Genomic DNA, 20,537 nt, shown 5'->3' with positions numbered 1-20,537 from the left:
AAATGCATATTTGAATAAAATCTCTTCTTAGGACACTTTCAGTCTGACCCTGGTGCAGCTTCTCTGGCTGCCCATCTGTGGAAATACAGAAACTTAAACACGGTCAGCAAACATGAAGCAACAAATGAAGCCACTGAGCCCATTTGGCATGTTTGTGTGAGGTGGAGTGTGTCCCTCTCATCAGACACACTTTGTGAAAACACTCCTTTGATTGGTCACAGCAAGTTGAAGTGAAGCAGCTTGTTAGGAAATCTCTTTTTACGCCACTAAGATGTCCAAAGAAAGTTTTATTTTGCAACTTCATTAAATCACGTAGTTCGTTTTTAATCAACTCTTTCACAATTTAACTTCTTTATTTTGACACATGGTGATTCAGGGTTTCTCTGACACTGAAAATATTGCATAGTCATGTCATTAAGACAGGAAAACACAAACATCCTGCCTCTGGCGCCGGATCATGTGCACATATTTTATTCTCCCTTTAGAGCGGCTTTCGGTTCCACCTGGTTATTAGTATGGTGAGTCAGCTATTCATCCAGGCCCTAATGGCGGAGGAGGAGTGTGTGGTTTTGCTCTGAGGCTTTTATTTATTTCCAGCTTTGTTCTGGTAACATGAGTGATCACAATGAGGCGGCCTTCAAAACCACCTGCTGAATATTACAGAGACACAGAATGCTAAATTTACTACACAGTGCTTTCTAAGGTAAATCAAAGAATAAAAATTATTTGGATGACCTGGAGGAGTTGACCACTCCAAAGGTAAAAAGATTACAGATTTTTTTCAATGTCATATTTGCAGACAGGATTAAGTTAAGGACAAGTTTCTATTATGCATGCAAAGTGCAACAGACTGATATTTAGACCTGCAGACCAACCTGAAGGTTAAAATGTATTCACTGCCTGCACTGTAAAACATCTGAGCTGCATTTAGTTGTGTCTACTATCTTCTACACTTTAAGTCAAATAAATTTAGCGAGTTTTAGATTTTGAACCTAAATGTGTGAGTTTGTGAAAGATAAACTAACATAGTAAGTTTATTAACTTTTTATTAATTTTGTTAAACCTCCAAGAGTTGAATAAACTAAAGTTTTTAGGTTAGCTATTTAAAAAACTGAAAGAAGATAAAGACAGGAGTGGGAACTATTTCCCAGGATGCTTAGCGGCATATTTTTGCATTCTGAGATGTAAGTGTGTTACGTTGATCTGATTCTTTTGTTATTAAGGAAAATGTTTATTTTAAAGTTTGAGGATAATGTCCTGTTCACACTAAATGGTTTTGAACAGAATTCATTGTGATGTTTAAAACTAAAATTTTGTTCATGCAACAAGAATTTTATTTATTCTAAAGTAAAATTTTAACTTGATATTGTGAGTAAAATAAAAGAGAGAAATATGGCTCTTTAACCAGGTGAGGGCAGTTTGTTTTTCTGAATATTGTGAAATAATTTGCCTCTCATGCCTCTGTTACAGTCTTGAGTTAACAGACTCAGTAAAAACATTAGCCAAGTCAAAGGTTAAGTTATGAACAATTTCACTATAGCACATTATCCATCGCTCTGAACAACTTGTATTGTTAGAGATGACTAAGATACCATGGATTTGATTGAAAAATATTTATTTCAGTTGTTTCAGTTGACTTGGACTTTAAAAAAAAAATATCTTGTGCAAGAGTGGCTGAAAGAAAGACAGAAGCCACAGTACGGTAACCATGTAGAAGAAGAAACTGTTTAACTTTTGTTTTACGTGTAAAGTCTGGTGAAAAATTACCAATCACTACCCTCACTTAAAACCTACCTTCACCATAATGAATGATGGTGGTGAAAGAATCTTAATAGGAAGACGCTTTTTTCAACATAAGCCAGGAAACCGGTGCTAGTTGAGAAAGACTTCAGGATGGTGCAGAAGTTCCATCCATCCATCCATCCAACTGGATAATAACTCTATACAGCCAGAGATTCAGTGGAGGGTCTTAAATTAAAGTGTATAAATGTGTTAGAATGACCCAGTTCAGTTTCAAATCCAGTTAAGTCTGTGGTGGCTTGAAAATCTGTGTTCACACAGAGGCTCTTTATCCAATCTGTCTGAGCTTAAGCTATTTTGCGAGAAAAAATGTGCCACAAAATTCAATCTTTGCATGTGTGTAGAGTTGCAGCTGCAATAGAAGCAAAACATAGTCTGAATTGATTCAGCAGGAACATCAATGCACAGCATTTTATAACATATTAAAATGTCAGATTTTAATATGTTTTATGCAACTTGGTCCACCAGATGAAATCTAATAAACGTAAAGGTTGTGGCTATGAGAAGACAAAATGTGAAAAATTGTAGCTACTTTTGGCACTGAAACCAAATTTGAGGTCAATTCTTCTACTTAGTTACTTTTTGTATGAGAAGCAGAAACTATTGACTCCTGGTAAGAACGTTGTGGTGACAGGAAAAGCAGGAATACGGATATGATAGTAGAGGAAATGCATCTTAAACTTACATGAAAATCGCTGTGGATACAAAAAAAAAGAAAAGGTTCGACATTTCAAGCCTTGTGGGCCCAAACCAGTGTTTTCTCTAAGAGACATCGCAGAGAGACAGCAACAAAAACATCACACTAACAAAAACATCACACCTTTGCAAATCGAGGGCATTTTTGTTTCTGGCAGTCCATTTTTCACCATCTAGAAGTTAACGAACAGAGAAGTAAAAAAATGAGACCAGGATATTTGCATATTTTATGCAGAACAAGAGGACAATAATCTCATAGTCTCTGATTTATGATGTCCCCATAAATATTTTATTCTGCCGTGCAACCAAATCCTTCAGACATGCTCCCATTAGGAGTGGATGTGTAACTACCATAACACATTAAAATACATGCTGTGCATAAACATTTCAACATGCTATGTTAGCATGCTAACTTTAGCATACAGCTGGCAGCAAGCTAGCAGCCTAAAAAAATGTCTGACAACCTTAATATACATAAAGAAAAGTAGAAAAGTTTTTTGCTATTTTGTATTTCTTAAGCTGAAATCCTGATTGAATTTGTTCTGTTTTGCTTTTGTAACACGCTTTAGCTTTTATTGTTGCTCTGGTCACTGTTGACTGCTCCTTGCTTGCCTTTCCCAGCGGTAGGTGTTGAAGAATACAGCTTAATAACAGTGAAAGTGTTTGCACTTCACCGAGACAGCTTTCAAGTCTTTAAAACCGTCCCTATTAAACAGGGAGAGCGCTAATGGACTGAACGTAGCCTTCTGAGACATCTTTTAGCCAGCCACAGATTGGAAGGCTGTATTAAGACCTTGCTAAATGGATGGCAAAGTGCAAGGATTAGCCTTTTAGAGATTCTTTGAAAACCTGACATGCGTATATAAAACAGATATACATAATTATGTGCATAATGATTTATTACCGCTGAGCTCTGTTGAGAGCTTTTCAATGCATGAAAAATTACGTGTGAGTGACAGTTTTATAGATCACAAAGCTACAATCATTACAGTCTGTTTGAAGTATAGAAGATAATTAATTACAGAATGTCAGGAAGGATTGATTTGTAGTTTCTACGTTCTTCAGATTGAAACAAATAACTTTTTCTTTTTTTTTCTGGTGCTGAAAACCATTTTCATTGTGCAGAAAAGCTCCACAGACTTTGTTTTGGTGTAGCCTACAGCTGAGGCCAAGTGTTCCCTGAAATAAACTCACATCTGTGGATCGATCACACTGCTGGAGAACATTATGCACCTCTCATATACACCATTTAACATTTATACAATGATTGATTTGTTTATGCCGTGCCGGTCAACGCATTTTTCCTCCGACTGCAGGAGAAAGGACAGAATCCTTCCTCTTTTACAGATGTTGAGCCAGCCATCAGGCTGTGTGTGATCAATACGTGAAAATGAGTGTGTAGAGAGCGCCAACTCCAGCAGAGAGAAGAGGAAAAGAAAAAGATAAAGGCTTTTCATGAAGAGACTTTAAACTCAAAAGGCAGCAGCGTCAGTCAGCCGATCAACACTGAAATATTTCAACAACTACAGTTACTGAACATATTTCTTCTAAATATTCAGCTTCGACCAGTGAGGATTAACTCTGCAAAATGTTTTATTTTATGTAATGTGTATTGTGTCTTGCAGCTGCAAATAACTTATTGTTTAGTAGATGCAACAAACCAAAAATGACTAACACGTGACGTCCAGCCTGTGCCACAAATGCCAACACAGCATAAATCATATGACTGCTGGGACCAGTAATAACTAACCTCGAATATTTACATTGTGGCGTCTCTCCTCTTGGCAGGTTTGTGACTTAAAGACTCTCAAACAATACCTGGCTGAAAAATAGTTTTTGTCACTTTACAACACATTCTGGCAGTTCATGAGCTCCACACAGAAATCTATTCATGCTGAATTTCAGTGCCTGCCAACAATGTTCTCCAATTTCTGGTCTTCTCCCAGCTCAGACTCATTCCTTTCACTCCAGAAACATTTGACACCTACATACCAAACCACAGCAACATTACACTTTCAAACTGTCAGATGGCCAGATTTCAAAATTTCAAATATCTTGATGATTTCTGTTTACAAATTCAAAAGAAAGCTAACTAACACTCTGTCAGTGGTGACAGAGTGATTTTCTGACAGATTGCGCTAAAATAAGTGGAAGAAAATATATCGCAATGTTGGTAGGAACTAATGTGCAAAGTGTGCAAAATTTATTCCAAAAATGTTCGATATTTAAATGAAATATTACATGTTTAACGGGGAAATCTTATTTATGAATTTATGTAATTTACAGTGTTTTCTCAGAGGATTGGGAATCCACATCACACACTTCCCTTTTAATTCTGACATAATTATACATTACTAGTCCTCAATAAATTTATATTAAACTTTAGACAATTGTTATAATCTGGCGCATTTTGATTTAAGAGAGAACTGGACCTGAACCAGAACATCTGACTGAATCAATAAGTGATTTCTGCAGATGCTTCTTAGTTTAAAGCAGCTTGCCTTGATAATAAAAGCTTGTATCAAACTTAAAATATTAATAAATGCTTTTACTTAGTTTGTGGCTGAAGAACTGCAACCTGACACAGAAATATCTGTAAATTTCTCCCATTGGACTTAATGAGCATAACTGCCACTGTGTGAGTTTGTGCAATCAGCTTAATAAATTGTGCAAAAATAAAGCAAACAACTGATGCAAAAACTGGAGAAGATTATGTTGCTTTGTGAAGATGTTAATTTGGAGCTTGTATTAACATGTTAAATTCCCTTAGTCATCTTTCTTATCAGCATCCAACCAGCTTCTCATTAAATCAACATAATGATGGCACTCGCACTGAGGCAAACTCAAACATTTAAAAGAGATACAAATTTAGATTTATCTATTTTATGTATAATTGCACCTTGCAGCATGAAAACTACAAATGTGCAGCAAATTAAACACTTTAAGCTTTACCATCGAGCTTGGTGCATTTATGGCGTCAGTTTGGAGCTAAAACAACGCCACTCGGAGGTAAAACCACATTTTGTAATTGCTGTGAAAATCGCTGCACTCAACCGTTTGAACCCATTTCGAGCTGGGCGGGAATATTTTTGTGATGCTTTCAAAAGACAGAAAACACATAAACTCAAATTGCTCGCAGTCCTGCACTCATGCTCCCTTCACATTTTCATTTTTGCATATTTTCAGTGTGAAGCACTTGAAAAACAAAGTAAATACCGAGGCCTAATGTGCCTTCCCATCGCCTTTTCAGCGCTGAATGTTTTTCTCCACCTCAGATTGATGTCTGCGTCTGCTGCAACCAGCAACAGTCCCTCGCTGACTTTTCATGATAGATGGCCCCAAATGTTTAAACTGCCTGCAGCGAGATCCAAACTCTTTCTCGGCAATTACTTGTTTGGCTTGCTCCCTCTAATCGTAGATATGTCTGTCCGTGCCCAAAGAAATGGCGAACAAAAGCTTGCTCTGAGCAACAGAGGCTAAACTCCCGCTATCTCTCTGCCTTCTTCACTTTGCATCCCAACTCTCCATCGCTCCCTGGCTTGGTTTATGTGACTCACGCAGCACATAAACAGTGAAGGACTCTTGCATTAGACTGTTGATATTGTTTGGTTTCTATGTTCCTATTTCACAGAAGCCCTATTCAACATCTGTCTCTCAGCTTTCCTTGAAAATTAAGGCAGCATTCTTTCTGGCTGGGATGCTTGGTCTCCATGGTAACATCAGGTCCATTATAAGTGCCATAAGGAGCAAGCAAGGGAATGTTAAATCACCAGACTGCCAGTCTCCACCACCTCGCTGGGTTGATTGTGTAACTTGCACAGGAAAAAAAACAGACCTTCTTTTTACAATTTTCTCCCTCCTGCTCCTCTTTCTGCAACAGTTTTTCCGCTCTCTGTTTCTGTCATGCTTTATCTGTCAAATACATATACATGTTATCACCAACACCTAAACGCATGCACACATAAACCCCAAAAAGTAAGTGCAACACTGACCCCCAGTGGAAAAGCATGACATGTCATTTTTGTACTTCCTTTGTGTCACTTTAGGTCTTCACTCGCTACGGGAAATGCTACACCTTCAACGCCGGTGGAGATGGGAATCCCCCCCTCATCACCACCAAAGGCGGCATGGGAAACGGTCTGGAGCTCATGCTGGACATCCAACAGGATGAATACCTGCCAGTCTGGGGAGAAACAGGTCAGAGACCCTTTTAGTTGGTGTGTGTGCAGGCAGTGGCGCAAAAAGTGGGTATGCAGGGTATGCAACGCATAGGGGCGCTGCACTAGAGGGGGCGCCAAAACCCCATCTCGAAAAATGTTTTTTTCTTGTTGGCATTTTCTATAATTAACAGAATGAAATGATCAATAACAGGGGAACAGCACTGATTAGGCGCCCCTCTGCTCCTTCACCTCCCTTCCTGTCGCTCTCCCTTCCCATACAGGTGGCTGTGCACGCGCCCCTAAGAGTACGCAGGCGCGTTTTTTATTTTTTTATTTTAGACTACCACTCGTAGTGCACTTGACAAAATGGAGCGGCAGAAAAAAAAGCTGTCCGGGTCGCAAAACAGAAAAAGTAAAAGGGAGAAGGATAAAGATGTTGGCGGGATGAAAAAAAGCCTTTCAATGTGGTTGAAAGATAGTAGGTAAGTACCGTCAGTGTATTAGCAGGACAGGAGGGTTGTAAATAATCAAGTTAGCTAAAGCTAGCAGCTAGCCTAATACGGAATCGTCCCATATTTGCTGTTAAAAGTTGCCTCCCCTATTAAACCATTAAGGGACGCGATTTGTTTTGTATTTCTATGAATATCTGATACATAAACCTGTCACAGACACATAACCACGCACTAAGTAAGAATGACCGAAATAAAACTCAGGAAATATTAACACAGGAAAGCTAAAGCTGCTGTGGCAGCAGTGCCCAGCTATGGTCCAACACTTAGCCCTCCTGGGTGCATTTTTTTCACTCATATGTATTATGGATTCTTTAATTAAAGATGAGTTGTTCAAGTTCATGTGTGTATCAGACAAATTAGTCATCAGAGTCACTAAAGCCCTTAAACTCAAAAAGGTTGGTGACCTATTTTACCAACCTTTTTGGCAGGGGGACACTTGATTTTAAATGTCTTATTCAATACCACTACAGTGGTGTTGTGATGTATCTGATAAGTCAGATCAGATGTAATGTCCAATCAGTAACGGTTATCCAACAAGGAGATGATTTAAATTAAAGTTTAATTTCTATTGTAGTTTGACTGCTGTATTTTTTAAGCCTATTTAACACAAAATTTATGTCATTCAGCTGTGATGGTGGAGAGAAAGAAGAGAAGATGATGAAAGAGGAAGAATCAGGACAGACAGGGGAAGGCAACAGGTTGGTCTAATGCAGGTGGAAGTGAGGGAGCAACTAGTCCATCTCAAGCACAAATTTTTAAACATTATTTTTTAAAAATGGTAAGATCTGTAATTTTTACAACTAATAATGCTTTTTTTGACCACATGACTTAGTGGAGAACACCACAGACAAGGGATGAAGGAGACAGACATGAGGTCAGTGATAGAGGAGACAAGTGATGAGATCAGGTAGGCATTAGGAAAGCAACAAAAACCTATATACCATGATGGTTTGAGTTTCTGATGACCATCTTTGATTGTGTTCTTTTTTTGGGAAAATTAGTGCAGGCAGTCATGGTGAGTCAACCACGAGAAAGGAGAATGAGAAACAGAAAGGTGCAGATGAGGGAGAGGAAGAGCAGAGAGGACTAGATGATGAAGAGAGAGAGAAGCACAGAGCTGCGGAGGAGAGAGCCGAGACAAGGCTTTATTCAGAAGAACCATCTGAATGGCCTTTACCACACAAAATGGGGGACACATTTAGGCAGTACATGGTTGTAAATGGCCCACAGAAAGTTTCTGATGGTCCATATCCAAGATCAGAGAAGAATAAGAGGTGTTTTTCCAAAGCATACTGTTTTCGTTTACTGTCTAATGGAGAGAAAGTTGAACGAGATTGGTTACTGTATTCTAAAAATACTAACAGAGTCTATTGTTTTGCATGTAAGCTTTTTGGTGAAGCTAAAGTTCTTGACACATGCCTTGTGGAGGGGTATAATAACTGGGGATGTCTTTCAAAAACACGGAAGCACCATGAAACCAGTAGTTCTCACATAAATGCTTATCTGACGTGGAAAGAAATGGCATTTCGCTTACGCCTAGGTAAAACTATTGATAGTGAACTGCAGAAAACCATGGCAGCTGAAAAAGCACACTGGAGAAGTGTGTTGACTAGAGTTATCGACTGCATACTTTTCCTTGCAGAGAGAAACTTGCCACTAAGGGGGAAAAATTCTCAGGTAGGAAATCCTAAAAATGGAAATTTTCTGGGAATCCTTGAGCTCATAGCACGATATGATGTAACACTGGCAGAGCATCTTAGAAAGGCTGTCTCCAAACAAACCACTGGATATCTGACATGGTGCACTCAGAATGAATTTTTAGATTCAATATCAGAGTGTGTTTTGAGTAAAATATCTGCCAAGATCAAGTCCTCCAAGTACTTTGCAGTGGAACTGGACTGCACACCTGATATTTCAAAGCAAGAGCAGGCCTCAGTCATCATTCGATATATTGATACAGATGAGAAGAAAAAAGTCACTATTGCAGAGTCTTTTGTGGGGTTCACTGCTGTGAAGGACACAACTGGGAAAGGCCTCACACATACACTAACAGAAGTACTGGAGAGTCTGGGGTTGGATTTGGCTAATTGTAGAGGGCAAAGTTACGACAATGGCTCCAATATGAGGGGAATAAACAAGGGTGTTCAAGCTTTAATACAACAGAGATGTCCAGAGGCCCTATTCATCCCCTGCTGTAGCCACAGCCTGAACCTTTTGTTATGTGATGCAGCCTCATCTAGCAGAGAGTGTCTAACTTTCTTTGGCACTGTTCAAAGATTGTACACAATATTTTCATCTTCTGTGAAGAGGTGGGACATTCTCACAGAGTTTGTCGACATCACATTGAAGCCTCTGAGTGACACCCGGTGGGAAGCAAAGATAGACTCTGTCAAAGCTATACGTTTCCAGATGGGGGGAATTTTAGATGCACTTCAAAAGCTTGAAGAAGTGGTAGGAGACAGCAAAATTGTGTCAGAGGCAAAGTCACTATCTAATGAGATTGTTAGTATGGAGTTCCTTGTGTGCCTCATAGTTTGGTATGACTTATTATGTGAGATCAACTTTGCAAGCAAGGCACTACAAGCAGCAGATGTGTCAATGGACACAGCCATTAGGCTAATCGAGTCTCTAAAAGAGTTTTTGCTCAAGTATAGAGAAGAGGGCTTTCAGAAGTCACTCGACATTGCAGGCAAGATAGCCATTGAAATGGATGCTTCTCCTGAGTTCAAAGAGAAACGACTTAGGAAGCAAAAGAAGTTCCCAGATGACAATTCATGCCCTGGTCATCATGAAAAGGAACCCACAAGGCACTTCAGGTGCATGGTTTTCAATGTTATTGTTGACACACTCCTGCAAGAGCTTTCTGAGAGGTTTTCCAATTTTCAACTTGTGTCTGAGAAATTTAAATTCATCACTAAAATGGAACAAATGACAAAAGCTGACCTGGAGGAATCAGTGACCACATATGCCCTGACCACCTGTGATGTTTCCAGAGATATCATTCAAGAAATATACCCAGCAAGCCGTCTACTGAAGGGTTACAAGGCTCTAGAAAAGTTAAATTTCCTTATTCAAGAAAACCTTGATTTGGTATTCCCAAATTTGACAGTAGCCCTTAGAATATTTTTAACCATGCCTCTCACAGTTGCATCTGCAGAGAGATCATTTAGCAAGCTGAAGCTCATCAAAACATACCTCCGTTCAAATATGAGCAATGATCGCTTGTCCCAGTTAGCAGTGATCTCTATCGAAAACAATGTGGCACGGTCTATTTCATTTGATGCTATAATTGACAAATGGGCAAGTGCAAAGTCACGGAATGTAACAATTTAAATTCCATAAATGTTAAAACTCTGACATAGAGTTCAGGCTGTTAAGATTTCATGTTTCCAAAACACAAAATGTTGAGCACTGAGTGCCCTTGCTGTTAAATTGCTGTTAAATATTTGTACTCTAATAAACTTCTTATTTGCTTATGATTGAAAAATTCACCTGATATAATATGTGAAAATGTATGTTCTAAGTGCATGACTAAGGGAGGAAACCTGAGAAACGGGTTTCTCAGCCCCACCCACCCCCGAACCACTCCGGAGTGGTGGGGGGGGGGCGCCGAAGATATGTTCGCATCCACCTCAAAAATATGGAGTTGCGCCCCTGTGTGCAGGCAAAGGGGCTCATGTCAGCGTTGTCATCCCTCGGCTGGCGTGAAAGGGCCATCGAACAAGAGTAGATTTCTGCCAAAAAAAAAAACTCTGAAATTTGTAGATTGATCTCAGAAATTTTCTACAAAAAAAACTAGTTTTGAGTTTGAAAAGTTGGACATTTGCAAGAACAAAACTCAGAAATGGTGATGTCGATTTTTTTTTAATATTATTATTTCTTAATTTCAAAAGTCAGAAATGTTTGATGATTCAAAAGTTTCAAACTTTCTCTTTTTTTCTAGAAAATTTCTGAAATTAATCTCAAAATTTCTGAGTTCTTTTCACATTTTCAACTCAAAAAAATCCTTGTTTTTTCTAGAAAATTTCTGAGATTAATGTCAAAATGTCTGACTATTTTCTAGAAAATTCTCAACTTCTCAAACTCAGAAATTTCCTTGTTTTTTTTTCTGAAAAATTTCTGAGATTAATCTAAAAAATTTTGAGTCTCTTTCCTTTTAAATTTTTGAGTTTTGAACTCTGGAATTTTCTTGTTTTTCCAGAAAATTTCTGAAATTAATCTCAAGTCTTTTAGAAAGTTTTCAACATTTCAAACTAAAAAATGTCCTTGTTTTTTCTAGGAGTTTCCTGAGACCAATCTCAATTTTTTTTTGTTTTTCTACTTTTAAAACTTTGAAATGTGTTGTTTTTCTAGAAGATTTCTGGGATTAATTAAAAATTTCAAAGTTTTCTCTGGTAAAAGATTTTTTGGTGTAAATGCATTCCTTTTTTCTAGCTCTGATGCGCCATCTCTTATCAGTTATCTCACTCTCTTCACCTTTGTCTCGCCTCAGATGAGACTTCCTTTGAAGCTGGGATCAAAGTTCAGATCCACAGTCAGGAAGAGCCGTCCTTCATCGACCAGCTTGGATTTGGTGTTTCACCCGGATTCCAGACGTTTGTGTCCTGCCAGGAACAGCGGGTACAAACTCTAGAGTCTGGAACTTAGATTTTTGCCTCCTGTTTTCACTTTTTGCCATGTAAAATGAAGTTATGTGCACAAGAGTAGGCATGAACCAGATACTAAAGCTTTTGAAAACTACAGCTTAAAAAACCCCTCTGTTATTATGCAGTGCAGGTCATCATGTTGATAATATTCCTAAACCTTTGGGGTGATGTAATGGGCAACCAATATTTGGAGCATATCAGTCCTCTACCAATCAAACGGTTTGATTCCCAGCCCTGGAGCATTTAAACACACCAAACAAACTGAACAGACATAAGACTTTTATCTTAAAAAAATAATCCTAAATCAAACATCATTTTTAATTTTTTTAGTGTTTTATTAGTTTGTTGTAATACTGAGTCAAAATCCCAACAACAAGGTATAATTTACTTAATGAAGTACTAATCTGCACAAGATTTCCTGTCTGCAAAGTTCAGCTTTAACACTTTTACCAAATGATAAACAATAATGAAATATTGGTCATTTTGCCCTGCCAGTCAGTGTGTGCTTGCAGTTCCCAATTACAGACATTGTTTGACTATGAGAAACAAAAATATAGGAAAACTGATGCAAAAATAGTTTTGGCTGGTTTGATTTTTTTGTTTTGATGTTTTTCTTGCATAGTTGCATAGATTTAAAATCTGAACATTTTCTGATAAATAAGCATCTAAAGCATCTCATCTTTTTAGTTTTTCCACCTGAAAATAATTACTAAACTAACTAGCAGCATTTAGAGAAACTTATGTGTCAATTACAACAAAATGTTGCCTTATTTTTCATCAGATAACCTGAGATTATGTATAAGAAAGAATGCACTACATGGTATTAATCTTAACCTCTTCAGAGCAGCATACAGAGTAAAAAAAATACAGCCCAGTTTGTCTTACTGTTTTACTTCCGTGATTTTTCATTTTAATCGATTTCTGCAGCCTACCTTTGGTCCATGCTGCTCTTTCCTTTACCTACTATTTAATCCTCCTCATATTTAAAACTGCTTCATCCTCAGCTTTTAAAGGTTTAATTTGATTTATGAAGACTAGACGTGTTTGTTGTCATTACAGCTCATATATCTTCCTCCGCCCTGGGGAGACTGTAAGGTGACGCCCATGGATTCAGACTTCTTTGACACTTACAGCATCACCGCCTGCCGCATAGACTGTGAGACACGCTACCTGGTGGACAATTGCAACTGCCGCATGGTGCACATGCCTGGTAGGACATCTGTTGTATTGAAGTTAAATCAATACATGTCTGTGGATGCTTGGAGAAGGGAAAAAGAAGAATGCATTCATGTGTGTGTTGCTTGTGCTGCAGGCGACGCTTCCTTCTGCACACCCCAGATGTACAAAGAGTGTGCTGACCCAGCTCTTGGTAAGAAAGGTTGCCTTCCTGCAGAGATGCACTTCAGAACATGTTTGCATTTTAAGGCTTCAAAATGCACCACCAAAGCATTTTCTCTCACTCTGATTTTAGTTTGTAGTTTTTTTTTGTTTATGATAGACCCAAAGAAATGAAATGGAAAGATAACTTTATTTTAAAAAATCTAATCTGTGCAGGAAATATTTATATTCAGCCCTGCTGTGTCGATACTTTTTAGAGAAACTTTATGCTTAAAATTAAACAAAAAATATTTTGTCTTCACCCACTCGTCATGTTTTAAGGACAGAAATTTTTGCTCATTTGTCTTTGCAAAACAGTTGATAAATGATAGTTGGATATATGATTTTACTCTAAACTTAAGTAACTTTTAATAATACAAGGTTGTGTTTCTTTTTCTTCTTTCTCTTAAACAAGGAATCCAGAGTTGTTGTCATTTTTTAAGTGAAACCTCCCTTCTCCTTTTCTAAAAGCTTTTCTTCCTGAAAAGTTTTGATTTTATCTCCATCTGTTGTCCCATTAAGTTTGATTAGCTTCACTTCCCCCACTAAAGAAAATGTCCCACAGCATCACTCTACCACCACCATGTGTCACGTAAGGGATAATGTGTGTGATATTTGGATAATAAACCGTGTTGTTGCTTTAAAGCTACAGTACGTAGCTTCTATAAAAACTATGTTTTTTTACATGTTTGTTAAAACTGTCACCATGTCGTGACAGTACGATAAGAGACAGATAATCCGTGATAAGATCAACTTCCTCCATCTTCACCGTGAGCTACTATTACCATCTGACCAAAAACAACCAATCAGAGCCAGGGGGAGGGTCTTAATGCTGTCAATCATCCTTATCTACTCGCTGCAAAGTGTGCTAACAGTGGAGAAACATCTTACCGTTACAGGAAAACCATTTATCCGCCGTCATCGGTGGCTGTGCTAACTAGCCTGACCATTCATAGAACAAGGGGGAAAATAAAGGAGTAAAGAGCAGCGCCACACAGAGGGATGATTGATAGCGCTAAGACCCACCTCCTGGCCCTGGTTAGTTGTTTCTAGACAGCAATCAGAGAACAGGAAGGAGCTCTTTTTTTTCTTTTTTTTTTAAAGATTGTCTGTCTATTTTTATAAAAGTTACATACTGCAGCTTTAAACCTTTCCACAACTTTATCCCTAACTTTAAAAGTCATCGTCTATCCTACCATGTTGCCCTGTCACATAAAATAATATATCCTACTAAAACACATTGAAGATTGTTCTTGTAACATCACAAAATGTGAAAATGTCAAGAGGTGTGTGAGGGCAAGGTTTGTGTTGAGAATTAGCTTTTCTCCACCAGAATGAGGAAGGCCCCAGCATTTGTTGCACTTAACAGCATGAGTTTCTCCAGTCCACCCACACACTCGCCCAGCAAATCTGTCAGTCCACGAACTGATCCAAAGGTCAGACTGAGCCATGTCTCCCTTCCCCTCAGATTTCTTGGTGGAACAAGACAACGATTTCTGTGTGTGCGAGACGCCCTGCAACATGACCAGGTACAGCAAGGAGCTGTCCTTTGTCAAGATCCCCAGCAAGGCCTCGGCCAAGTATCTGGCAAAGAAATACAACAAAACAGAGCAGTACATTAAGTAAGTAAAAACTACAAATACTCCTTTGGGTTTTCACTTTTTTAAAATGCAAATGAAGCACCTGGTTGTGTTCGTTTTGTTCAATCAGAGGTTTTAAATCTGAAAATTACTGTCTTACTTTCACAACAACTAAACCTATTTCTGAGTCTAAACTCCAAATGACCTGATTGGGGTCAAATCACCGAGGTTGGGTCGCTTATCACAGGACATGGTCCAATAAAAATCCAATAAAACCTGGAAAAGAAAATGCAGGTGCATCTCAATGAATTTGAATTTAATTTATTAATTTATTTCAATAAACAATACAAAATGTAAAGCTTAGAACTTAAGAAAACCTAAAATTCAATTTTAAGCTTTTAGGGAATTCAAAAGCATTCAAAAAGCTTTTGAATGGACTTCAAAATCCTGCATTTATCACTGTTGCTAGTGCCTCTTCTTCTGCTACAGTTTTTCCTTCCAGACAACTTTCCATAAATTTCCTAGATACCAATGATCTTTTGTGGCTTAATTTACCTTCTCTGTGAAGAGTGCTAAAGTCTGTCTGCTGCAAATCAGCATTCTTCACATTAATCTTGGGCCTTAGCATAACATTTCTTTATTAAGAATCCTCTTTTTATTGCTTATTTAATAATAACTACATCACAAATATATTATAAATATAGATTTGTCAGTCTCAGAGAAGCCGATTTTTAGTTTTTCCTCAGGTCTAAGCCATGATAAATGAAATTGACAGGAAAAAATACTTTACAATAAATTATGAACATCTATAATTTCTGTTCTTCCCTTTCCCCATTAGCTTACTTTTTAAAAAATTAACTCTTCGATAATATTTGTTTCGCTGATATAGTAATATTTTAAGATGTAGCTGTACATTTTAATATCTAAAAGAGAATTTACGTCATTATTTGTTCATCTTACCTCAACAGGGACAACATTTTGGTTTTAGACATCTTCTTTGAGGCTCTGAATTATGAAACTATTGAACAGAAGAAAGCATATGAAGTGGCCGGACTTTTAGGTATTTCTACGTTTTGTCAAACATTGTGTACTCTCTTATTTGTGGTCTTGGGTTCAGTATTGTGGATAATTTTCTTTCTTCTTACTCTAGGTGATATTGGTGGTCAGATGGGACTCTTTATTGGTGCGAGCATACTGAGTATTCTGGAGATTTTTGACTACCTGTATGAGGTGAGAAAGTTTAAATAAGAATGCAACAATCTGATGGTCAAAATAAAAGCTAATCATGCAAACGTTACAGGAGGGTGGATGATATGGCTGAAAAATAAGCGTTTCATATCGGTCGATATCGATAATTATTTTGTTTTTTGTTTTAAATATCTTAAATATTCCCAAGCTGGTGGTATGACCTTTCCTGGTTATATCCACAGTTTTCACTCCTTGCCATTGTTTTTTTTATTTTTAAGCAGTTATGAGGCGAAATCTTAAACAGCTGCTGTGCCAGTTACTCTACAAGATGTTGCTAGGTAACCAAAGTGTGAGTGAGTTGCTAGGTAACCAAAGAGCGAGCGAGTCAGTTGATTCCACCAACTTTGTTTAAGAGAGATTGAGCAGCTATAGTCTTTCCTTTCCTTACATATTGATTTTTTTTTTTTTAATGTGTTATATATTGTGATTTGTATTAATGCTCTTGATTTATTTAGACTCAGTAAGAATAGAGAAAAATGTCGGCTTTTATTTGGAATAAAGCTTGGATTGAAAACAAAAAAAAATCCCATAACCATTAGGATGTTTTGTACTTCTGCTGTTGCTCTGGTTGAGACTGTTGTTTTTAATCCTTCCAGGTGATAAAATACAAGCTGTGCAGCTGCTCCGATAAGAAGCACAAGCACAGCAGCACCGACCAAGGAACGGTCCTGAGCTTGGACGACGTCAAGTGTCACGTCAGTAACTTTCATTAAGCCTCTGCCGCCGTCTGGAGGAGGGAGCTTCTGCCTGGACTTTGCTACTGCGACAGTGTGAGGATGAATGAACTGGGCCTGGTTGGGCTTAACTCTCTGTGAACACGGTCAGGTGCTAACTGCTGCAACAGAACAGAAGCAGACGGTCACGCAGGCAGTCAGCTGGCCTGCAGAAACCAGAGAGCAACCTGGTCAGATCAACTGCATGGTCATCTGAAACATCCTTTAAAGACAGGAGCAGCGAAGCGGACATCTGCTCCTTGAAGGTTCATAATGTGTGCTGTGCTGTGCTGTGTTTATCTGTCAGCGTGATTAGGCTTTATGTAAAATGATTGTTCATTTGCAAGAATTTTCTCAGCTCTGCACTAGTCCTGTTGCCTTTATTCTCCTGTTTTTCCACCTAAAAAAAAAAATCCTTTTTATATTCATGTCCTCCATCCTCATCTTAAGAGCCCTTGATAAACTCAGTGCATTCTGCCAAAACACTGTACTACCTCAGCTTCCAGTGCAAAAGCACCACTATGAATTTACAGACCAAGCTAAACTGACGATCAGTAAAGTGATTTTTAATGAACTGGAAAACGGTGAAACATATGTGGCTATAAATCTGGTAGGAGGTGCAAGATTTTAGTTAAGGCTCTTTTCTTTCAAAAAACATTTCAGCTTTTCAACAATATTAACATGATGATATATTGTATTTTGACAGAACAAAAAAGCTGAGTCACAAACTTGTTCTAGATCTTTTCGTGATTCTAAATGAAATGTTCTTTTAACTTAAACCTTCTAAAGTCATCTAATGGTTAAACAAATGTCTTCTATTTCTTTTGGAGGACATGTTCCTTCATGTTTAATTTTTTTGAAGAGTGGCTAAGAAAATTGGGGACCAAGTAAAGAAAGTAGCACTTATCAAAATGATTCAATTACAATTATTTTATAGCAATTGTTAGTAATTGTTGCAGCAGTTATTTTGTTTAAGACAACTAACTAGTGGGTGTATTTACTCTCTGGATAAACATAATCCAATTAAAGTTTGGATTTTTCTCAAATGTTCAGTGTGGAAATTATGCTTCTGCAATTGAAGATGAATTTATTTGTTGGATTTTTACACAACTTTACCAGCGGAAGGTCTAGAGAAAAAGATTAACTTATTATAAGAGAACCATCCCTGTTCCTGTAGTGAAGCTAGACTTTTTCAGTTTGTTAAATAATGAAAAACAACTGCAATTCTTATTAAAAAGCATTGTATGTTTGGTTGGAAGAACCAGATTAATGGTACAATACTTTAAATTTTCACTCAAAGTCAAACATTTCCATTCCCAACTAGAAAAATAATCTGGAGGTCAAATGAAGTCAATGTTCGGGAAAGAGGAAAGTTTCTCCCTAATTCCCATTTCAAAGTCCAACACTGGGACTCTGTCTTCAAAACGCAGGAATAGCTGTGGCAGAAAACTGTTTATTTCCACATCTAGCAGTGTGTATCTCATGAAATTGTTCATACATTTAATACTACACAACCTCTGTTAGTCAGTGTGGCTCTTAAGTGTTTTAATACATACAAAGTGAAGAAAAAATAAATAGCTTGTGTTGCTAATAGTGATGAGCTTGTCGGTGATAATAGTAGTTACCATATTTGCCGCCAGAACATGTTAAAGTCGGGTTAGAATAAGTAAGTAGGTTCTAGTACTTTCTGGCAGTGCAGTTCAGTCTGTTTCAGGTTTTGACTGATATTTTTGCCTGTTTCTGCTAATTAGCTCTGCTAAAAGTTTCCACATTAGCAGCTTATATTTTGTGTCATGCAAAGCCCCAAAGCAGTCGACCATTGATGGAGATCAACTATGTCCTCAGAATGAATTTCTGTAAAGGCAACTTCCACTTATACTGCAGGTTTACCTTTACCTGTGGTCTCAGTGTTTTATTGGCATTAAGTTGTCTCAGATTATGGTTTTTGTACCTAGGGGCCTGTTAAAAACACAGTGATTTATTTGGTGTTGTCACATCAAATAAACTTGCAAATGGTCCACCTTTAACAGTCCTTAAATCGATTAATCAATAAAAACTAGATCAAGCTATAAAAGGGAAATTTAAGTTGCAATAAATGCATAGTAGGATGTTGTTCAGAAGTGCTGTCCAAATTTTGAGTCCTTTCAGTAAGGCTTATATTTACTGTACAAATTTATTATGTATTAATTTCAGCTCCAAAATTTTGCATATCAAACCAGGCAATCAGATATGAGTGAAAATCAGTATTTGTCACATAAAACTGAGGTTTACCAGATTATATTAGAAGATGTCACATAATGCAAACCTTCCCCTACAAACTCAAGTTTAACTAACTCTTTAAATCTCAGAATAACAACAACAAAAAAAGATTTATATGGAAAAGTTCTAAATGTTTATATCTGTCATATTCATTTCCCTCCAGTCAATGTAACACTAAGCGATCACATCAACAAAGATGAGTTTACTGAATGTGCTTTTCCTTCTTCTAGGGCTCTGACTTGCATGTATCAGTGCACAGCAGGTGTCTTAAAAAATTTTTGTCCACGTCAATCATTTGTGTCCTCCGTCTGCTTGCAGTATGCTTGACGATGTTTGCACAGTTTGTCCTGCCTGTGTAGGCCACGGAAAGTGAAGCGGATGAGGGGGAAGATGGTAGATGCTGCCCTTTGTGAACATGTGAGCTCTGCGGGTGCATGCTCATGACTTACTGTTCTGTTTACATCTTAAATGTTGTATCTTCCCTGAGCTCTGTGTGCAAGCTTCAGCAGGAAATGGGAATGTGTAGCTGTGTTGTGGTAGCATCCAGCACAAACATACCATCGGCTGTAACTAGATGTAAATACTGCAGTGACCATGGCCCTGTTGTACTAGTGCTGTTTGCGTTGGGTTTATTTAGCACAGACTAGCTCTCTGTCTCAGTTTTCTGTACATATGAGTCTTGATGATTTATTCCTCCAAAGTATATTGAATAGAAAAGCTGTGTCTTTTTTTTTATTTGCTTTGTAACGATCAAAACAGCTCTTTTCATTAGTGTGTGTAAATATAATGCCAAGTTGTTATTTTCAAGCTGCATGAACTCTTGAATCTCTGTGAAAGTTCACAGGCTGACGAGCTTTCTGCTTTTCTTCCAGCCTCTGTTGTAAACTTTAGATTTTTGTTGAAATGAAGAAATTTGTTTGGAATAAAGGAATGTTGTTTCTGTTTGTAGATTTATGGATCAAAACAAACTTGCAGCAGTAGATTTATTAAAGATGACATGTTAACTTTATATACTTGTTTTGTCATTTTTTGTGCTACGTTTTTCAATTGTTTTAAATTCTACTGGACTACTTGTGTATTTTATTGGGCTTTTAATGTAATTGATCAACAGGGTGCATCATTGTGAAGTCATACGGATTCATAAATTGATTTAGATCTGAACTTTGAGTAGTGCAGCCAAACACATGATTATACCCACCTCTTGGGACATAATAGGAGATCATAAATCTTTCTATAAAGGCTAGATTTATGGAGTACACAATTAATAGTTTCCCTCAGCTCCTGTAGTTATCATGAACCTCTTAGCTGCTTCCCTGATCAATATTCTCAATGCCCAACCAGTCAGTTTAGATGGAAAGCCATGTTTTGGTATGTTTGCACCTCTATCATTCTATCCTTATTCAGATAATGAGTTGAACAGAGCTCTATTTAATGTTGAAAGTTGGGGATATTGTTCTACAACCTGATCCTGCTTTAAACTCCACCACAATAGCTCTGACCTGTCAGCTCTGCTCCTCACTCTTTATGACGCTATTCATTCATTATT

General features: G+C 37.7%; 1 protein-coding gene across 2 annotated transcripts in view; it reads left to right on the top strand.

Annotated features, from left to right (window-relative positions):
- Positions 1-20,000, top strand: part of LOC114141689 (acid-sensing ion channel 1A-like) — a 75,287-nt gene extending 55,287 nt beyond the window's left edge. Inside the window, exons 3-10 of one of the 2 annotated variants that reach the window (XM_028012405.1) lie at positions 6,543-6,693; positions 11,661-11,788; positions 12,874-13,024; positions 13,127-13,183; positions 14,660-14,813; positions 15,740-15,831; positions 15,922-16,001; positions 16,616-20,000. In XM_028012405.1, the coding sequence (XP_027868206.1) occupies positions 6,543-6,693; positions 11,661-11,788; positions 12,874-13,024; positions 13,127-13,183; positions 14,660-14,813; positions 15,740-15,831; positions 15,922-16,001; positions 16,616-16,732 (930 nt within the window). In that variant the 3' untranslated portion in view covers positions 16,733-20,000. Of the gene's footprint in view, positions 1-6,542; positions 6,694-11,660; positions 11,789-12,873; positions 13,025-13,126; positions 13,184-14,659; positions 14,814-15,739; positions 16,002-16,615 lie in introns of both variants that reach the window. The other variant, XM_028012394.1, reaches the window with a different exon arrangement.
- Positions 20,001-20,537: the final 537 nt, after the last annotated feature.

The sequence above is a fragment of the Xiphophorus couchianus genome, chromosome 1 (genome assembly GCF_001444195.1).
Source record: "Xiphophorus couchianus chromosome 1, X_couchianus-1.0, whole genome shotgun sequence".
In the NCBI taxonomy this organism is placed as follows: domain Eukaryota; kingdom Metazoa; phylum Chordata; class Actinopteri; order Cyprinodontiformes; family Poeciliidae; genus Xiphophorus; species Xiphophorus couchianus.
This window is presented reverse-complemented; position numbering and strand designations above follow the sequence as displayed.